Here is a 22,752-nt window from a genome sequence, read left to right as displayed (position 1 = left end):
GTGCCATTTCCTTCTCCAGGGACTCTCCTAACCCTGGGATCAAACCCACATCTCCTACACTAGCAGGCAAATTCTTTTCCATTGAGCCAGCAGGGAAATCCCATAATAAATTATAATAATCTTTTTTTCAACATTCTGTTAGTTATTATACATAGGGAACTTGGTAGAGAAAGTTCTTGGTTTCATTGAATAAAGCTACTATATATTTTTCTGTAGGAAACATGCTTTTTCAATTATTTATATTTTGACTGTTTTATAAAAATTCAGTCATATGCGTCATAACACTGCCCATCTTTTTCTGGTGACCCAGCAAACCATTTATATTGTTCTTTTTCTTCTTTTGTATTTAAGACAGTAAAGCTGCCTCTAGAGCAGAGGTCCCCAACCTTTGGGCCACGGACCAGTACCTCCTGTCAGATCAGTGGTGGCGTCAGACTAGAAATCAAATGCATGATAAATGCAATGTGCTTGAATCATCCTGACTCCATTCCCCTGCCTCTGGTCCAATGAAAAACTGTCTTCCATAAAACTGGTGAAGTACAGTGAAGTCAAAGCTGCTCAGTCATGTCCAACTCTTTGCAACCCCCTGGACTATACAGTCCGTGGAATTCTCCAGGCCAGAATACTGAAGTGGGTAGCTGTTTCCTTCTCCAGGGGATCTTCCCAGCCCAAGAATCAACCTACGTCTCCCACATTTCAGGCACATTCTTTACCAGCTGAGCCACCAGGGAAGCCAAGAATACTGGAGTGGGTAGCCTATCCCTTCTCCAGTGGATCCTCCTGATCCAGGAATCAAACCAGGGTCTCCTGGATTGCAGGCAGATTCTTTACCAACTTAGACATCAGGGAAGCCCATGAAACTGGTCCCTGTGCCAAAAAGGTTGGGGACCACTGCTAGAACAAATAATTCAATTCAAAATTATTTTTGAGAGCACAATGTCTATTATTAGAGCACACACACAAAAAAGAAAATGAGTTGCATCATAGTCTCAAAGAGGAAGAATAAAACTACCATTATAGAGCACTTTCAAATTTCAAGACTTTGTGTTAGACATATTTTTAATTAGCTCCTATCATTTCCACAACAACCCAGGTGAAGTAAAGATTATTATCTCTTTCAGTAGAGAAGCAAATCAAAGCTCTTGGAGATTAAGTTACCTGAGGAAGTCACTTGGCTGAAATTCAAATCTAATCCAAACACTGACCTTTTTCTATGCTAAAGGAAAAACTATTGCTAAACATGGTCTGATACAGAACTTTTTGAGCTACATAATCTGCAACATCCTTCTGGGAAGAAATTAGCATCACAGACAAAATGTTTGAGCAGATTTCTAATAGACCTAAATGAGGTTGAGAGTGACCTATTAATCAGAAGTCACCCTTTTTTGTTTGCTTTGGAGTCTAAAAATGATTACTAACAATTTTCTTTTCTTATAAATGTCTCTACCAAGATAGAAATCTTTGCATTGGTCTTTTAGAAGACTTTTCCTTTGCAATCAAACTCAAATAAAAATTTGACACGTTATAACTTAATTGTCTGAAAAGACTATTATTTTTCCTTTATTAGACGACTGTATCTGAATTTGTGAAGGTAGACATGCAGAAGTAAGCATAATGCTTCTGGGTTCACAATTCAAGCAAACACTCAGTTAGTCCCAGAATAATTAAACTGCTTCTATTTACAATTTTGATGTGTCTAATAGTTCCCTGTAGACATAGCCAGAATCTCTGATTTTTCCAAATATGGCTGAGGTAGTGGCCAAGTGTTTTTGATAGCTAAGTATTGCAAGGTTTCCATAATTAGGGATACATGCATTTAGTAAGATATGTTTATGTGATTTGCAGGCACTTCCAAGTGTTGTTCCATTATTGCCAGTTATCCTAATGTAGCACTGGCTTCTGAGGTGACTCCTCCAGTTCACATGCTGACTCTTTCAGGTGCCAGGCTAGGGGATGTATGAAGAGATGCACATGTTCTGTGGTATCCAGTACTGATTATGGAAGAGAAATAAGATCTAAGATATATGGGGCCAGAAACTACTCCATGGGAATTATTTCACAAACTTTAAGTCATATATGAAACACACCAGAGATTTTCTCAGAGTTCCAACAATATTAAAATGTGCATGGCATTATCAATTATGAAGTTGAAATAAGCCTTTCAAAACTGCCAATAATGGGGACTTGCCTGGTAGCCCAGCAGTTGAGAATCTGCCTGGCAATGTAGGGAACAAAGGTTTAACCCCTGATCAGAGAACTAAGATCCCACATGCTGTGGAGCAACAAAGCCTCTGCACCTTAACTGGAGAGTCTGGGAGCCATCCTCAACTGGAGAATCTGTGCACCATCCTCAAAGATCCCACATGACGCAATGAAGATCCCATGTGCCAGAGCCAAGACTTGAGGCAGCAAAACAAATTAATAAATCTTTTTTTAAAAACTGTCCAAAATAATAAAATAACTTTCAATTAATTGTGCTAGAGGAAGAGGAAAAACTGAATGACTTCTCCATTCCTTCCATGAAATATCTTTTTAAACATCATACAGAGATTGGGATTCCCTAGTGGCTCAGACGGTAAAGAATCTGCCTGCAATGCAGGAGACACAGGTTCGATCCCTGGCTCGGGAAGATGCCCTGGAGAAGGAGATCACAACACACTCCAGTATTCTTGGCCTGGAGAACTCCATGGACAGAACGGCCTGGCAGGCTACAGTACATGGTGTCGCAAAGAGTTGGACACGACTGAGTGACTAAAACATGCATAGATAATAAAAAAAATGCAGATAAAAAAGTAAGACAAAAAGCATTTATGGAGATGTGTTAGGCAACTAATTAATTAAAATATTATTACTTCTATGGATTTTGATTTTATGTAGCATTTGAAGTTTTTAAAATTTGTAAACTTTTGATATTTTTATTTTGCATTCTTTTCCTAAAGAGAGCGTCCAAAATTGTGTATCTCCTTCCAATGAATAGCTATTGTGCATTAGACACAAATGTTCCAGATAGCCTGTTCAAATGTTTTACACACACTTACTCACAAAATCCTCAACAGCTCCATGTTCAAGAAATTAAGTTACTGTTATTGTACTGGTAATGCTGCAAAAGTTCAGAAAGCATAGTAGACTTGTCCTCAAATGAACTGGACCCTAGAAGACCAGCTCACTGTGACGCCTATGGCAGAGTTATTGGTTTAAAGCATTCATTCAGAGAAGAGGATTTATGACAACGCTACATGTTTTTAATAAGGATTCTCTCCTGATGCAACACAAAACTACCTTCCTTTTACTGTAGCTAAGACCTTATAGAACTGTCAGCTTAGTTAAACCTAACATGTTTTCATTGTTCTCTGCAAAATGTTTATATTGCTCCTAGTCCTCCAAAGAGATGAGAAAAACACTTGTCATTGTTATTTTTTGCCCATGAACTTAATATCAAAATCCCCTTTAGGTCATGAATAACTTCTTTTTCTTCTGTCCCTGCTTTTGAGCCAAGGAACAAATCTGGATTCTTAAAGTATATAGACCTAGCCTAGGTATCTCACTCTCTCCTCACTCTGCTCCTCTCCAGGTCATGGCTCAGTTCTGAGAACACTCAGCAAATAAAATCTTAAAAACTCTTTTGTTATGAGGTTCAGTTCAGTTCAGTTGCTCAGTTGTGTCTGACTCTTTATGACCCCATGGACCACAGCTCGCCAGGCCTCCCCTGTCCATCACCAATTCCTGGAGTTTACCCAAACCCATGTCCTTTGAGTCGGTGATGCCATCCAACCATCTCATCCTCTGCCATCCCCTTCTCTTCCTGCCTTCAATCTTTCCCAGCATTGGGGTCTTTTCAAATGAGTCAGTTCTTCACATCAGGTGGCCAAAGTGTTGGAGTTTCAGCTTCAACATCAGTCCTTCCAATGAACACTCAGGACTGATCTCCTTTAGGATGGACTGGTTGGATGTCCTTGCAGTCCAAGGGACTCTCAAGTCTTCTCCAACACCACAGTTCAAAAATATCAATTCTTCAGTGCTCAGCTTTCTTTATTGTCCAACTCTCACATCTATACATGACTACTGGAAAAACCATAGCCTTGACTAGATGGACCTTTGTTGGCAAAGTTGTGAGGTTATTACTTGTTACTCTAACTTTTAAAACCAGAAAGAAACAAATTAGAAATGACAGGATTTTTTAATTATCCATCTTAATTTTTTTAAAGGCAGTGATTTCACTTGGATCTCTTCTTAAAGGTAGAAAAATAAACTACAATATTATCAATCTGCCAGTTTTGCCACTTTATTATATTTAAAACCGGTTGTAACTTGATTTAATTAAATTAATATCAAAATACATCATATAGTTGATAAATTAGGCAATGGCTATCTAAAGATTCTATAACAAAATTAGGATTCTAAAAGATGTGAACTTGTATAATAGAATACTCCATCATACGGGAATGAATCAGTTGTGCAGTACTTCCACACAGTGGAATATCATGCAGTTGTTAAAGAGAGCAATATCATTTCCCAGCAGGCTGCTACTGCCCTCTTGGAAAGAAAAGTTGCTTTAGGTGCTAGCAGTAAGAGGCTTCCCTTCAGAACTCTTTCATCAGCAGGCGTCTAGAGGGAGCTCAGAATTCTCCATCCTGGCAAGATGTTCCTTCACCTCCTTGCTCAACTGAGACAAGTAAGGGACACTTAGGGGACACTCCTGAAACTTCACTTTCTATGTGACATTTTCAGGTGATGGCTATGTGTCTCCCACACCAACAGGTGCCAAAGATGAGGCATTGAATTTTTTGCTCCTCGTTGCTGCTTCAAGACTAGTTTTTCTCTCCCTCCTCCTTAAAGATTCACAGACTTGAGTCTCATATTATCAGTTCATACTTTCTACCCTCTTTCTCTGTGGAAGTCATTTACTACTCCCTTGGGATACTTCCCCAAGTTTTCTAAAAAAAACTTTTTAAGTCAGCTGAGTGTAACTCTTATCAACGTGACTCCCAAAATAAGTTTTTGAAAGTACAACATCCACCGATAATATTTCTAGTATCTTGGCTTCTCAGTTCTTTGCTTTCTCCTACTCTATCTTATGCCTGCCCTCCCAAGGTGTACTTTTGATTAGTCACTCCAAACCCTCCATAATCTCCCAATTATCACCTCCATCCTTAGCTTACTTCCTATAAACTTCACTTCCAACAACAACCTCACCCAGACTTTTTTGATCCATTAACTTTTCACCCAGATTTTCAATCCATTCTCCCCATCACATTTTCTCTGTCCTTTCCTCCCCTGCACCCTCAATTTCTTCTCTCTGCATCCTCTTGATCAATCACTATATTCACTCGCAAATGCCGTCAACTTTTTAGCTCTTCTTTCAGTCTGTCACATAAACCCATAGTTAAAACAAAACCCTAATTAAAAACAACATTCCCTCTGCTGTCTACCTGTTCCCAAGCACATTACCATTGCTTGAGGAAAAATATAGTTTTACTGGATGACTTGTTTTATTTTAAATCAATGATTTGAGTAGACCCTCAGGGCTGCCATACTATCATACTTTCTCTTCCCTATTTTAACATCCAGCAGCTATACCTCTAACGTCACTCAACAGTTTACTGTCTCTCATCTTTCAAAATTAAATATTCAGAATAAGTTATTCATCAAAACCATATATATCTATGGTTCTACACTTGTGCCATAACCTCCATATTCTCACCTGTTACAATACAAATTTTATGCATCCCTAGCTAAAATCAACTCTTCTTGTGAACTACCTCCCGTCTCTTATCATCTGCTAAAGGGAACTGCTCAAGGATCTATGTGTATAAATATACAAAGATGTCTAAAGAATATCTTTAAGTGAAGAAAAGATTATTTCAGATCTGTTGAGCTTATAATTGGAAGACTATTCTAGGTAGAAGAAAAATGAACTTGCAGTTATTTTATGCTTAGTGTACTTTTTTATTTATTGTTAAATATATTTATTTATTTGTTCACTTTCAATCATTTGCTCATTCCTTTATACATTAATTGAGCATTTAGCCTTTGCCAGGAATTATTCTAGCTATGTAGATAAAACCATGAAGAAAATATAAAAATGCTTGCTTTCATGAGATTTCTAGTATGGGAACAGACAAAAAACAACAACTAAAATAAGATATAGGGTATGTTAGATGGCAGTTAAGTGCTGAGGGAGAAAAGAGTGCAGGGAATGGAGATGAAACAGATCAAGAAAGAAGAGTTATAGTTTTTAAAAGGGTGACCAGGGAAAGATTTTATTTAAAAAAATCAATTAAAATTGGGTCATTTCATGATCATGAAAAATCATTTTTCATTCAATTAATATTTATCAAACAACTACTATGTACTAAAGTATAGACCCAAGCTCAAAATAATCCAATATAAGTTTTTCTACATTTTGTTGGATTCATCTCAACTTTTATTCAGAATGTTGAAGCTTCAATTTTTACCATCTTTAAAATTATTATAGTTATCATTGATAAGCCCTTATTTAGTGTCAAGCAACACATAATACGTTACCTACTTTATCTTTTGGTTCCCCACTGTCTAGGATATCTACCTAGGAGGTAGATATCCCATTCTGTATTTTATACATGAGAAAGTAGTCTTCGGATATGATAGTTCAGGTTACAGAACCAGTAAGTAGCAGGACCAGGATTCAACAGAGAACACAGCCAGAGAAGGAGCCCCAGAGTTCTCACACTGAATAAAGATTTGGTAGGGCCACCTCATGCTAACAAATCTATTGTAGTAACATACAGAGTAGATTATGAGCACACTGGCAATGGTAACACACTGAAGAAAGTAATATCTACTTTTGAAATGTTTCCATCACATTTTGGCAAAAGCTCTGAAACCTTCTCCGGCATTTTTTTTTTTTTTTCCTTTAATGGAACTAGAAGAGAGTAAAATGGTTACTGGGTCAGGCCCTAATTATTATAGAAAAATGCCCAGTAAAATATTCTGAATCCTTAGAAATTAGTGAAAAAGTAACGCATTAAATCAGTGGTCTTCAAAATTTTTGTAACCTCAAATAAGTTTATAGAACTATGTATCGTATTATATATACTTATGACACCCAAAATTTATTTTCATCATATATGTTAATTGTGGCAAACAATGCAATTTCCAGTGCATTATAAAAACTGACATTTTAAAATATAACTTTTATGTTGGTCTTTTATACCTAATTCATATCCCTTTAAGATATATACTTTCAGAAAGCTCTTCTTATCTACTGAAACATTTTAATGGTTCCATTTCATCTTTAAATCCAATTCTATTCTATTTCTACCTCAGAATATTATCCTTTATATTTATGCCTGAAAACGTTTATTGATAACCTTATCATACTTCTTTGAAACAAAAAAATACAGACAGAAATTAAAATGATTAAAACAATTTTGAACATCAGAATGGATATGTCTCTTTAAAACACCTGGATTATCACTTCAATTAATAAAAAAATAGAATTCATTCCAAAATTTAATAAATATTAAGCTTAAAATATAAGATTTTATTATAAATGTTTCTCTTAAGTTGTTACGTCAATGGTCTTTTTGTTTTTTGATCGGTCCAGATATCCATGGACACCCACTACTTCTTATTACAATCAGATAGGTTTCATCATCAACTGCATTTTAATTTCCTGTTTCTATAAGGATGTTTACTGAGAAAACATGTTCCTTTAAATGTGTAGATAGGAATGCAACAGGTTTTGCTATGGTTATGTAATTCACTTCTTTGAACTATGCCTGAATTAAAGTTTGTATCTGACATGCCCAATTTATAACTTTCATAGGATCCCCATTTATGCGTGTATGTATGCCATGTATATGCTATTTCAAAAGTTCTGCTTAACAACAGGCATTGTCCTTAGCACCAAAATAGAGTGTTTAACCTTTCCAAGAAGTTACAGTTAAATGAAGATCATACTATAATACCATATGACTTAGGGAAAAAAAAAAAACACCTCGTATGCTAAACAAGTGTTAGCACTTATGAGAATGATCCCTCTACTTATCTTCTAAGAGAATACTAAAACAGCTGTTAACATCCCAAAGAAATTTTCCAGTCGCCAATTTCCATTGTGCTTGTAAAGAATATCATTGACATATCCTCAGATAATATAACCATGATATTACCTTATTTTTACTCAAAAATTTTTTTATTGCTTAAAAAATCTATGTTCCTCTGGAGAGACAAAACATAAATTAAACATAGAATCTGTTTTAAGCTCATCACCTGCTAATAATGAATTTAACCTATGAAAACAAATTCCATATGTGTCATGTCAGTATCACACATGTGACGCAATAGGGTTTGTAAAATAAGATACCACTTTGGACCTAGAACAATATTTTGGTTTTATCTGAGACATGGTCCCAAGCTACAATCTGGTTCTGTTTTCAGATCCATCAGTGACAATAATGTGACTTCATGTTCTGGAAACTCCACTGGTGAGTGGAGACATTTAAGACAAAGAGGCAGTAGTTCTTCTTCCATCATGTATTGTGAGCTCTAATTAATGGTGTCAAGCAATCGGAGAGTGCTAGATGAAAGCCTCCATAGGAGGTAAGGAAGCACAACACAAATTATGTAAGCATCGCACAGTATGTCATCTCAGCTGGTTTGCCGGATGAAACTGTTCGGTAATTGTCCCTTATTGTTGAGTTCTTCAGGTCCAAAATGGGATAGGTCTTACCTAGACTGTGGTATCATGCACAGGTACACCTGGAAATGCATCTCAGCAAGACTTGTTTGTTTGGCAAGAAATTACTTTTTAACTCCAACTCAGGTGCTTCCATAAAGGTGTCTGATCACAACTACGTGAGCTAAGTAATAACTGAGGCATTAAATTTATGCATAGTTTTCATTTTATAACTTTGCTTCCAGATGTGCTCATGACAGGGAAGGTAAACAAGGTTTATCTCTAGGGTCAGGTCTACTCAATTGGTTAAGGCTGTCAGGACGGCAGTAGTGAGAAGGATTCTGAGGCCACAGCTAGGGTCTTCAGAAAAAAAGGGTCACTGGAGATTAACTTTGACTCTTGTGGCAGTGAAAGCAGAGTTGTAGCAGAAGTACCTTGTAATTTCCTTGCCTGGTATAGGCCATGATTACTATGCTAAGTAGAATGTGATAATGTATTCATGCACATATCTAGGAAAATCCCTAAGGGTATGTACGGTACACCCGGTCCTGCCAAGTCATGTTCAGTTCTCTAAGCACAGATATAAAAATATTTATTCAGTTGAATTTTTTTTTTCCCAGTAACTAGCTAATCTGAAAATAACCAATTGAATTTTATTAAGCCATTTCTCAGTAACTAGTTATTTGATTAAACTGAACTTGCTTTTCTTCCTACCAGTACAGATATAGCTTAAATATCTTTTTAGTGAATATGTTTTAGGCTTAATTGGCTTAATTTCTAATCAAACTCTGAAGGACTTTGGGCTTCAGAAAATTTGAAACTATAGAATTACCTTGTTCTTTCTTAAAGCCAATTAACTGGGCAGATTCTTTGCATTCAATTTAAAGCCCCTGAACCTTAGCTAAAGTTTCATTTTCTCTCTCAGCAGTTGGAAACCTATCTCCTTGCACAAAAGAATCTAAGCATGAACCTCAGGCTTACTGAACTGAACAGACCCTGGCGACGGTCCCCAAATATTGATGGGCGGAATCTCCCAGAAAGTGCAGTTTCATTCTTCTCCCTTTTATAAGCCGTGAAAGGAAGTATGCCAGGTTGTTATTCAACTCTAGTATTTAACCAAGCATTACTTAGGCTCTTCTGAAACTCTCTGGCTTCTAAGTTGAGAGGAAAAGCAAAGAGAACACAGGATGGAAACTAATTGAGCAGGCTGCCAGATTACTCGGGATCACATGGCATTCTCAGTCAGGCCCCAGTTACCACCTCCCCCAAACTTCTGAGAGTCAGCAAGAAACCCCACCTCAGTCCTGGTGCTGATTTCTAACTTAATATTTTACAGCTTTCTCAAGGATCTGATGCACAGTAATCCACTGTCTGAAGTGTGACTTTCTATAAATCTAGTTTCAGCGCACAGCAGACAACACTTTCTGCATTCAGGTTGTGAGTACACAAATCGGGCATCCTCACAATGGGAAAAAAATATTTGTTTATGTGTTTGGAGAACAGCATGCGGCCGGCACAGGTCACTCGAGCAACAGGTGCAGGCCTGACTCACTGTGGTTTCCTCATCTGCAAAGGGGGAACCCAGCATGTGTCAGAAATCCTTGATACAGCAGTGACCAGGACCAAACTCTCTGTCCCGCTTTTTTTCACCGAGGGCAAGAAATGTATGCCCTTTGTTTTCCAACACCCGAAAGAGAACTAGCCTGTCCCGAAGTCAAAGCAACCAACCTATGAAAGCCGGAGGGTTGGGCTTTCTTTTTCTCTTTTTTTTTTAAAGGCCTGAATGAGGTGATAGCTTCATGCTGACAGCTGAGAAGCAGGTCAGTCGGGTTCTTGGGTGCTCTATTACACAAGCAAGATACAGCTAGCCTCACCTAACTTCATTTCTCTGGCACCCTCCTGCTTAGTGGGACATCTGTACACTTAACCCATTTGCTTTCTTTAATGCATGGCAGACTCATTGTGGCCAGGACGGCTGTGATACTTGAGTTCCTGTTTGTAAACATCTCCTAGACCTGAAGGTAAGTGCATGCTGGATTATATCAGATCCTTGGTCTCATTCCTCTCTCTCTTTCTCTTATTTACCAAAGAGAATCAAAGTCAGTTGAACTTTTGGCAGAACAGTCTGGCAAGTACCTACAGAGACCCTTTGTGAAGACAGGTAGCTGTTTCATCAAGTAATTACCTTCCAAATCAGCACTCGTGCTAAGTGAGTTAACTTTAAGAATTATTGCCAAATTCTGTAGATGATGAAACCAGCTGAAGAGTTAAAGAAAAAACTTGCTTCAAATGTGCATGATTGCAAGGGCGAATTTCCTTAAGTCAGATCTTAGTAAAAAGCTTCAAAATGTTTAAAGCAGAAGTGGCTGTGAGAATATAAACTGAGTATTTAGATTTAAATTATGCATTTGGCTCAATGGTTCTTGCTGAAGTGTTAGAACACAGCAGCTTTTCGAAAACAATCTACTAATGCAAGGAATTATTAACTTTATATCTTCACCAAAGATCTTCTTAATCAAAAATTGACAAAATGATGTGTATATATGTTACTTAACATGGTATGTGTACCTGTAGAGCACTCAATGGAAATCTAAAAGGCTAAGCCGGTTGCTGCAAAAGACCTCCCATGGATCAAAGACAGACATTAAGTTTCTTATAATTATTTTCAGTTTGTGGCTGTGTAAGGATTCTTTTAGTAAAGAGAGGTCGATATACTGCTTACCACTGTCTTCTAACCAACCCATAGAGACTGTTTCTACAAACAGTGAAACAATAGAAGGCTGAAAACCCGGGAATTTGGGTCCAGAATATTTCTTTTGGAGACACAATCTTTCTAAACTTAACACTCTTCAACCTAATTATTCACTATTGAAGTTTATGACTGAAAATGCTCAAGTTAGCAGGGAGTATGACATTCTATCTATTCTTCTGGGCTTATACATTCCTCTGTCTTATATTAGAATGATGTTCTCAAACTCTTGAAATGTATTAGTTCCTGAAGGAAAGTCATGTTTTCCTTTTTGTTTGTTTCTTCCTTTTAAAATCAAATAAAGTGAATGATATGGGTTCTCAATAGAATCCTACCTTCTGGCTAGTTAAGTCTTCTCTCCCTTAAAACCCTCTCATAAAAGAGGCATCTCTAGAAGCATAATTCCTTATGTCTTCATTTACTGTGGCTTTTTCAGTGAGGGAAAAGCAAAATACAATGCAAGACTGGAAAGTCCACTCTGAGTAAAATGTGAGTTCTGCCTGGGATACCAGCTATATGTCAGGCTGTTTCTTATGACTAAGACAAGCACAACTCATCTGTCTTAATTGGTAGCCTGAGATCTACAATAAGAATGATCACAAACAACTGAGAGAGAAGCAGCACAGAATATATTCTTTAGTTGTTTCACTACATGTAGAAACATGCTTTTATACATCTTCTCAGTGCAGCTTAAAGCAATGGTTTTCTTTAACATTTCTGATTTTGGTTTAGGTTAGAATAACTAGCATGGTTATTCCTCTTCCCTTGCATGGCTTGATTACTTGACACAAACCAGGGTACGTCCTTATTTTTAAAGCTCAGTGCAAAATAGGTATGACTCAGTTACAACAGGAGGGCTGGGCAGAATAATAACTTTACAAAATTAAGGGGCAACAATTTTATGAACAGTGAATGTGGATTTGCTTCCCTTAACAGCCACAAGTTTTCTTTTTTTCTTCCTTTATCACCATCTCCTGAAACCCTCTATAGAAAAGCAGTAATGTGAAACCACTTTTTAGTGCTAACACCAAAGACAAGAGAAAATAGCGTTCATTTTCTTTGGATAGAGGAATTATTAAAAAAAAAAGTGAAACTCACACTATCTGAAAGTATATTTTAAAAGTTATTAAGCCTTAGAAGCAATACAAACATTTCAATATATTCAGAAGGACTTAGAATCTTTGTTTAACGTATCACAAATTGGATGGATCCTTCTCTCTCTCTGTCTCTATTCCCTTTATAATAATTCTAATCTTGGAAGGTTTTCAGGTTCATAATGAGCTTATCTCTGTTCCTAGGCTACAATCCCAGGGGTGGGGGAGCCTGGTGGGCTGCCATCTATGGGGTTGCACAGTGTCGGACACGACTGAAGTGACTTAGCAGCAGCAGCAGGCTACATCCTGAAAATTCCTCTTAGGAATTTCTACCTCAGGGCAAGATGGGGCAAAGAACAGAAGAAATGATGCTATCTGGTTTTCCTGGTTTTTTTTCTCTCTCTCTCTCTCCAAATTCACTTTCTTTCATCCCCACATTCTCTCTGCCTTCACTATGCAACTGGTTGACTGATGAACTTGGAAGACAGGAGCACGCAATCCATTATCCAGTGTAACTTTACACAGCAAATAGACAACAGAGTTTAAATATATTAACTAGAGAAGGAAGGAGGCTGAAAGAAAATTACAAAGAATATAGATTTCTTTTATTGTCCTCTGGAGTTTCTGTACCACTAACATTAATCTCCCCTGTTTGTAATATGCCTTGTTCCATTCAGAATGGGGTCTGTGCTCAGTCATGTCAGACTCTTTGCGACCTTGTGGATTGTAGACCACCAGGCTTCTCTTTCCATGGAATTTTTCAGGAAAGAATATTGGAGTAGTTGCCGTCTCCTACTCCAGGGGAAAATGGGGTCACAACTTAACCAAAATTGCTTAGTCCATGCCCCAGCAAAAATCCAGTGCCAGTGTTCTGAAAAGCTGATGGCTTCAGTTCCTGGCTGCTTCTGTCCCTTTAAGATGAGCGGACCTGAGTAGGAGGTGCAACCTGGTTCTCTCAGAAGCCAGAGGGCAGAAGCAAAGTTGTCCCCAGTTACCATTCTGGGACAACAGAACAAATCAATGCTCACAAAAGCCTTACCCATGAGTATATTAATTTTTGAATAAATTACAAATAGCATTCACAATGTACTGTCTTATCCCACTCTTTACTTTCTCCTGTTTCCCTGGAAATAAATTATAGGCATAACAGACTGCTTGGCCCATTAGGGGTGTTGATACCTGAGGTTTTCAAGTTATAATCAAAAGCTGGGTAAAAGGTAGAGTGATCCCCTCGGTGGTTCCATGTTACAGGCAAAGTGAAACAGGAACAACAAAAGTCACTTTGTTGACTCTTGAGTGGATTCTCATAACGGGAAGGGAGTAAAAGCACTTTGCAACAATCCTTATGTGACATTATGAGAAAATTAGATGAACGGCCAAGGTTTGTTTTTTGGTCCCCTCTGGTGACTGCTTCTTTGGGAAGACAAAATAATCAGAAAGCCTAGGTTTAGGGAAGGCAAATCAAACTGCCTAACCAGACAGGTGACCAAATACAATGCAAAATGAATCAGATCCATGGCAGGAGACAGTGAAAGAGGCTATAAAGTTTACTATGAACTTGACAGTTAACAGGAAAGAGATGTTTCTGAAAAGGTTCATTTGAGTATTTTTAAACTAAATTGATTGCATTTTAAATGTGCTAGGTGAAGCAATATTTTAATTAAATGTTGGTGAACTTCAGGTCCTAGGGATAATCATTCCTATTTTGTTCATGTTAATCTGTAAATTACAAGGTAAAAGTGTTTATTTAGAAACCATGGCGACAACTGCTGGGAATTTCTAAATTAGGATAAAGGTGTACTTTAGTATGTTTAAGAGGTACTAAACAAAGAAGGTGGCTCAGACGGTAAAGAATCTACCTGCAATGCGGGAGACCTGGGTTCAACCCCTGGGTTGGGAAGACCCTTGGAGGAGGGCAGGGCAGCCCACTCCAGTATTCTTGCCTGGAGAATTCCATGGACAGAGGAGCCTGGCGGGCTACAGTCCATGGGGTTTTAAAGTGTTGGACATGACTGAGTGACTAAGCACAGCACAGTTAGGTAGAAGTCACTACTTTACCAGTGATTAAAAAGATGAGGTTATCAACAGCTCTGGTTAAAATAAAATTTGGATTATTTTATTATTATTTTAATCTGTGCTAAGTAAACACTTGTGGGAAAAGTTCTAAAAACCAGTTGATACCAAATCTATATTCCTTTGTAGCTTCTATTATATAGATGAGTGATTATGAGATTTTGATGCCAAGGTCTGAATCTTAACCCTATCTTTCAACTACTAGCTATGTGTTTTGAATACATTATTTACATTTTTTTATTCCCATTTAACTATCTGTAAAGTAGGATTAATACCCTCTTCCTTATTGTTTGATTGTTTTTGTTAAGAATTAAATGAGAAAACATGCAAACCATCTCATGTAATACGTGCATACTAATAATATGTTTTCCAATTATGTTAAAAATTTTTAGGATCTAAATGAATTTTCATGATTATCACAGAAAGTGACTGAAATATAAATAAACAAAATAATCACAAATACAAATATAGTCTAACTTTTTTAAAGAATTATTTTTAAATAAAAAATACTTAAAATTTTAACACCTAATTAGGTTGGAGTCAGCAAACTTGGCTTTCACTGCTGCTTTTTTCATTTACTAGCTTTCATTACCGGACACTCTGACCCTCAGTTTCTTCATCTGCAAAATGAGGATAATGTGAGCTACTCTTTTTGTCTCAAGGGATCATTGTGAGGATCTAATGAGTTGATATTACAAACTGTAAGACACTTATGGAAATAATGTTATATTTTAATAATAAGAAATGGAAATTAACTAACCACTTACTTTGGACCAAATATGGTTTAAAGTACTTCTACTTAAATTATTTCATTTAGTCTGCAGAACACTATGAATTTAGTATGATTATTATGATTTGATAAAACAACTGCTTCACATGATGATTCTTTTTCATATGTTTTTCATATAGAAGCCAGATTTGCAATATAAATGTAAATTCAAAACCTCTCCCCCATATCCTCCTACCTATGAATTGTGGAGCTTCCACATTTAAGAGGCAATGTGATGTGCCCGGATTGGAGGTCAGAGCCATGGTTTCCAACTCCAACTCTGCCATGATCTGGTTAGGTACCTTTTTCCACACATACTCCCAGATTCTTCACTTATACAATAGGAGGATACAATGAAACAATCTCCAATTCTAAGAGTTTTTCTGACTTTCTGTAACTTGGGATTAATAGGAAAAGGGGCTACATAAAGTAAAGATAATGTTTAAAAAAAGGGATGTTAACCTCAAATTCAAGTAACTCAAATTAAGAACTAATAAAATGCTTTCAAGTGGAGTTCCTGACTGACTCACTTTAAAGTGGTATGTTTAGTGTATAATTGATAACATAATTTTTATAATAAACACTCCAAATTACATCTTTATAAGAAACATGTTTCCTTAAATAGGTTAAAGAAATCAGCAAGCTCTACATGCCCTATATTTATAGTATTAAAAAAAAATTACTTAGCCATCCATATACACTGTGTGTGTGTGTGTGTGTATACTTCAACTTGTCCCAAGCTAAATGATCTTGGAAATAATAAAATGGCAATGCCTAGCTTGAAAAAGTTTCTATATGGCATTTCCCTAGAGGAAGAAAGAAAGAAATATTATATAGAAAATAGAACTCAGTCAAACAGAACTTAGTGACTCTTGTTTTAATAAAATCCAAAGAAAACAAACTTTTGGAATAAAGGTTATGATACTATCATCTGAGTACTATGTCTCTATATTTTTTAAAGTCACTTTAGAAATGTAGATCCATTAAAGAAAAACCTCAATACTTCATTTAATAAATCAAATGGTTATTATTTTCTTTCAGATTCTCCATATTAACACTAATACCAAAGAAGATTACAATGTTGACTTCAGCCAAAATTCTGTTGATTTCAATTTTGTCTAGTTTACTACTGTTTGGAAGCCATGGGGAAGAAGGTCAAAAAACAAACACAACAGAAAGCACTGCAGAAGACTTAAAAACAAGGGAAAATCAATCTGTCCCTTTAGAAAGTAAAGCAAATTTAACCTCAGATAAAGAAAATAGAGAAACCTCCAACCCCAAGGCAAGTAATTTCTCTTTTGAGGATCCATCAAATAAAACACATGAAACAGGTTTCTACAGTAATCTGTCAACAGACAACTCTTCCAGGAGTCCAAGCCTCATGCCTACACTTTCCCCAAGATCTCCCTCAACCCACAGCTTTGTTTCTAAACTGCCTTGGAACTCATCCATAGCAGATAACAGTCTTCTGCCAGCTTCAGCCCCTCCCAATACCACAGTTCCTGTATCTTCAGAAAACTTTACCCTGTCTTCCATCAATGATACCATGAAAGCTCCTGACAACAGTTCCATTACAGTTAGCAACCTCCCTTCAGGACCAAACACCACGTCTGTGACCCCCGTGGTAACAGAGGGATGGCCTACCACAACCAGAGAGAGCGTGGAGGGGTTTACCGTCTATCAAGAAACAACTTTACATCCCACCCTGAAATTCACCAATAATTCAAAAATCTTTCCAAATACGTCAGACCCCCAAGAAGGTAAATATAAATGGATTTAATTTTCCTTTTGTGTGAAATTGAATATCCAAATAAGTTATTACACCTGAGGAATGCACCACTCTAGAAGAAAAAGGAGGGTGCAATAGTGCAAGTGGTTCTCATTTTGCAACAGCAGCCATGATATTCATAGTGAACAGTGAAGGGATTTGGGGCTTATAGACACTAGTCATTACTGAATGGGAATGTGATGAAACAGTGGGCCAAAATAAGAAATAGGTTAAGCTGAAAAGAAACCGAAACTGATGTAATGGTACAGTTTTAAGACACTGTAACAATTTTACTGCATCTCAGAAAGATTATATGAAATTTCCCAGGCTTTTAGGAATACAACGCAACGGAAGTTTAAAAATATATGTATGTGGGTTTTGAAAAGAGAATGAAATGAATAAATTTGGAAATTATCTGAAACCATACAGCAGTCACAGGAGACTAGAACACTGATATTTTAAAAAAGTAAATTCAACAGGATACCCTTCTTGATTTTTGGTTTGGTACCTACTGAACACCATAAAAATAAAATTTAGCTGTGAGTATCACAAGAAAATTGTGTTATGGGGACATTTCTGTTTTCATTTGGGGATTAGTCAAGTTTTAAAGCATAAAACAGAAAATATTTCCAATATATAATGAAAATTGTTTATATAACCATGGTTTTGTTTCCTGAATTAAAAAAAAAAATACTTTTTTCCCTCCATGAACTAATTGATTTCCATACAACTTATCTACAGATGTTAGTGATATAAACAACAAATTATATATACAAATTCCTATTTGAAAGCTGTTGTTAGTGTACAAGAAAAGTTTTAAAATTTGAAATTCAAGATTACTATAGCATTGCAACCAATATATTACATGTACACATATTTTCATAATTTTAAGACATCCTTCCATTCATACATAAAAAAATATGCTCTGTTTTGCCTTTCTAACACTATATAGATGGAGAAGGCAATGGCAACCCACTCTAGTACTCTTGCCTGGAAAATCCCATGGACGGAGGGGCCTGGTAGGCTGCAGTCCATGGGGTTGCTAGGAGTCAGACATGACTGAGCGACTTCACTTTCACTTTTCACTTTCATGCATTGGAGAAGGAAATGGCAACCCACTCCAGTGTTCTTGCCTGGAGAATCCCAGGGATGGAGAGCCTGGTGGGCTGCCATCTATGGGGTCGCACAGAGTCAGACACGACTGAAGCAACTTAGCAGCAGCATATATACATATAGAGAGAGAGAGAGAGAATATTGAGTACTTAATCCTACCATTGTTTTTTAATCAAAAGAAAATTTAGTTAACTTTGTCTCACTTTCAGCTTAGTAAAAAAATGTGCTGCTGTTGTCAATAAATTTCAACATGTTTCTTGGTGTATAAATGGAGTCTGATATAGAATTAGGGACCCTATAAGAACCCTTGCCTACCTAATTAATAAGCTTCTTGAGAAATTATTTTTTAAAGCTGAAAATAAATTGCACTAAGCATGAATTCAGGGAATATTATGTGATTTATTGATGACAGCCTTCAAATAAGGTGCTTGTTAAAGGGGATGATAGAATGAAATTCTGGATTCCTTGAAACAGACCTACACATTTGTTTGAAATGTACAAAGCACAGCAAACATCCTGTTTTGTTTGGTATATTTCCTGTATTTGAAAATATTCTATATCAGGATATATTTATTTTTCTCATAATGCCTTTTCATTGGGGTGAATTCATTTCTATCACCTACTTACTCCCATTTGCTTTTTACTTTTGAATAGAAACAAACTCAAAGCCTATCTCATCATTAAAGCTCATCAGTGATTCAGAGATGATTAAAAACAATATAGAATTCAACAGAGAAGTTAGATCTTAATGGAGAATGCACATGGCATTTCAGTACTATTGGTGTTAATACGTAATGAGACAGTTACAAAACTAAGGCTTAGGAATGTTTCAGCATAATTCAAATTCTGAAGTACAGTTTTATCAGGAAGTATATATTTTGGATACATCCCCAAAACTCAGTACTTTATAACACACACACACACACACACACACACACACTGTATATACATACCCATTATCTTAAAAGAAATGTGTTAAACTTTGCTTACATAAAATCCACATGTATTTCTATTCTTTGAATAACTGTTTTCTACTTCCTATGTGTAAATTATTTTTCCTTTGTCCTCTAGAGAACAGAAATACAGGAGTGGTATTTGGGGCCATTTTAGGTGCTATTCTGGGTGCTTCATTGCTTAGTCTTGTTGGCTACCTTTTATGTGGAAAAAGGAAAACAGATTCATTTTCCCATCGGCGACTTTATGACGACAGAAATGAACCAGGTAAAAACAACTTTCAGAACTTCACCTGTACACACTGGTTTTAAGTAAGTGAAGATGCTAATGTTCACTGCACTATCTAGATGGGATTTAGAGAGTCACATGACAGAAACGAACTAAAGATTTATTCTGATCTACTCTCTTTCTCAAAGAACATAGCCAAAATAACTATGGGCCTGTTGGTGAAGTTGTAAAACCATTTGGAACTGTTGCTTATTACATCACAATTGGTTTTAAGTAATCCCAGAACCTAAAACATAGCATTATAAACAGTGTTAGTCACTCAGTCGTGTCTGACTCTTTGCAGTCTTATAGACTGTATGTAGCCCACCACTCACTCCTCTGTCGAGGAAGAGTGTGGCAAGAATACTGGAATAGGCTGCCATTTCCTCCTCCAGGGTATCTTTCCAACCCCCTGGAAGGATCGAATCCAGGTCTCCTGCATGGCAGACAGTTTCTTTACCATCTGAACCATCAGAGAAGCCAATGAAAAGACTATGGTATGATATTAAGAACAAAATTGCCAGTTTGTAAGCAAAAAAATTGGAGCCATTCTCCATTGTTGTTGGATCTCTTAGTAGCAGGATTTTGAACAATGATTTATTCTAATTGGATGCTCTTTCAAAGTTTACACATATACAACAAAGTTTACACATATACAATAGCTGTCTATTAATTATGTTGATGAGGTTCTAAAAAAGAATTTCTGAGGAGTTGTATATTTGGGTACATAAAGTCACATATACCTTAATTCAGAAATTTCCCAATCACGTGATGGAAAAAAAAAGCACCCACATCTATGGATGAGAAATGTGTCTGCTAAGAATAAACTACTGAGTGTGATCAGTATTAACTAGAACAGAAATGAAATCACTTCAAAAGCTTGACTCATCTTTTTAAAAAAAATATTTCAGGACAAAAAAAAAAATCGGGTTTTTGGCTTACACAATAGACTCTTGCTACCATCAAAATATAGTTAAATGCCCCTGTTAAGTCCTATTGATAAAATCTTGTTGATTTTTTATAAGTTTGGATCATTACTGATATATTGCTGATTTTCAAAAGCAAACCCATTAGTTGTAAATTTAACTGAACTCTGTTCATCTACATCCTGGCCTTTTCAAATCTGTTTATGGATTTCCAGCAAGCCATAGAAAATAAAAAGTAGCACTTTTCCAAATTGAAGGATAGGATTTCAACCTTTTGGGGCTTCCAAACTTTTTTTTTTAACTTCATAATATTTTCTTTAAATGTTATCACATGTAAAAGGTCAGTCTGTCAACTTTACACAATCTAAGATGTTGTGATTGAGGCAAAATGTAATAATTCAATCACAACAGTTTTACTTTTTCAAGGTAACTTTGTGTCACCCCTTTCAAATCCATAAGGCTCCTGGGAGCCCAGTTTGTAAACAGAAGCCTTAAGGACTAGGTAGGATCTGAGACTACCTAGCTGAATAATTAGATGACTAATATAGCTAGTAAAGAGTCACTGTTTTAGTATTCAGAAGCCTAGAACATTCCAAGTTTTCTATAAAAATAAATTCAAGATCATTTAGGAAATAATAATTAGTTGTTTGTGGAAAGAAAAAAAAAAACTAACCATGTTATTAGTTAGAAAACCTTAAGTGTACAATAACCTGGATCTATCAGAAGCAAACAGAAGATTTTATAATTTTTTTCCTCTCCATTGCTCACCCATAAAGATATTAAGACACTTAATAAAATAATGACACTGATTTTAAAAGTAAAGCTCTCACTTTTTAAAAATCACTTAACACCAGAAGTAAAAATTCTGAACATGTTGGGAATTCCCTGGTGGTTAGGACTGTATGCTTTCATCACTGTGGGCCCAAGTTCTAGCCCTGGTCAGGAACTAGGATCCCACAAATGCACAACATGACCAAACTAAAAAAAAAATTCTGAACTTGTTGACATGGTTCTGAATTCACAAGATTCAAAAGTCAATGAGACATGTCAATACTTCCTTATACCAAATATTGCTAGACTTCTGTGTGATCTCTCCCGTAGTTCCTTTATGTTTGGAACACCAGCAGGGAAATTTTGGAAGTTAAACTGTTCTTAGTTTTAGAAAGAACAATGTGGCTTGATAAATAACTACTTATTTAAATTCAAAACCAGTATCTGAAAATATCACATAAAAATGTAACTATTTGCTCATCCAGAACAATTCCTATGGTCTAGCAGATGCGGGAGTATGCATTCCAGACTGTCACTATAAAACAATTTTTTTGTTGCTTTTTTAGTTCTGCGATTAGATAATGCACCGGAACCTTATGACATGAGTTTTGGGAACTCTAGTTATTACAATCCAACTGCAAATGATTCATCTACTTCAGCAGGTGGAGAAAATGCACACGACGGCATTCCTATGGATGACATACCTCCGCTTCGTACCTCAGTGTAAAACTTAGGGGGGAAAGGCTGCAGATGGCAAGTGTTCATCTACATCCTGGCTTTTTCAAATCCATCTTCCAAACACTGAAGCAAGACCACTGTCACGTGGCCTGTGTCAAGGAGAACTGTAAAAGCGTAAGGCTACTAGCAAAAACATAAACAGAGGATAAATCATCCAAGAGGTTTCCTTTCTTACCAGTTTTGGCTATGCTGATTCATCCATTGAGAAACCTTCATTAGTATTTTGGCCTATTTTTTTCTTAGTAGGAAATATCTATGGAATCAGGTAAAACTAAAAGACTTCACCATGATTGCCCTGCCTGATTAATTAAAAAATCCTTCAATGAAAATAGGAACCCCAAATTACGTTTTTACTTTTTGGGTGAGGGGGTAGACAAAAGTCAATGGATTAACTCTTCATTGTTCCCTTTGTAGTCTTAATGCATTTTCCTGAAGGAAAATTGGAAGGGTGATTTTTTTTTTTTTTTTGACTTAAAACTAGAAAGAGTATGGCACAGAGTTTGTGTTCCTGGGAAATTAAGGCACTGGGAGTGAAAGACTTGTATTCCAGTACATTTTATTTTTCTGTATCAGCAGGTCCATAGTAAAGTTCTCAAGTTGCCAAGTTGATGAAAACTTTGCATTCAACAGACCATCATCAGAAAGTTGACCCTACCCAGGAAAGTAATCACTTCTTTTCAAATCATGGGAAATTCCAATCTGTAATTTACTTTAGGTCTCAATTAATTGGGTTCTTTAAAAATTCAATGAGAAACTTCATGAAAAAGTCAGCCAATACATATACCTAAACATAATTTTTACAGTTTTAAGATGCTAGATAGGAACAGGATTTATTTAGTATTAGACATTATTGCTCAATCATATACAGAATAGA

The 22,752-nt window shown here is 36.4% G+C and overlaps 2 protein-coding genes across 10 annotated transcripts in view; one reads left to right on the top strand and one right to left on the bottom strand.

Annotated features, from left to right (window-relative positions):
* The window catches only part of ANO3 (anoctamin 3), a 496,934-nt gene that overhangs the window by 59,168 nt on the left and 415,014 nt on the right, over positions 1 to 22,752 (bottom strand). The gene's annotated exons all lie outside the window — the stretch shown is intronic.
* Positions 10,356 to 22,207, top strand: MUC15 (mucin 15, cell surface associated). 2 transcript variants are annotated; one of them, XM_086340924.1, is made up of 5 exons: positions 10,356 to 10,476; positions 10,612 to 10,677; positions 16,383 to 17,101; positions 19,294 to 19,443; positions 21,707 to 22,207. In XM_086340924.1, exons 3-5 carry the CDS (start codon positions 16,420 to 16,422, stop codon positions 21,865 to 21,867), a joined length of 993 nt encoding a protein of 330 aa, XP_086197050.1. In that variant the 5' UTR covers positions 10,356 to 10,476; positions 10,612 to 10,677; positions 16,383 to 16,419; the 3' UTR covers positions 21,868 to 22,207. The 2 variants fall into 2 exon arrangements, with proteins under 2 accessions (XP_086197050.1, XP_086197049.1); XM_086340923.1 differs by having other exon boundaries at positions 10,475 to 10,677.

This window comes from Bos grunniens, chromosome 15 (genome assembly GCF_055505025.1).
Source record: "Bos grunniens cultivar Pamir isolate PY7600 chromosome 15, Bosgru_T2T1.0, whole genome shotgun sequence".
NCBI classification, from domain to species: Eukaryota; Metazoa; Chordata; class Mammalia; order Artiodactyla; family Bovidae; genus Bos; species Bos grunniens.
Note: the sequence above shows the minus strand (reverse complement) of the source record. Positions and strands in the feature narration are given on the sequence as shown.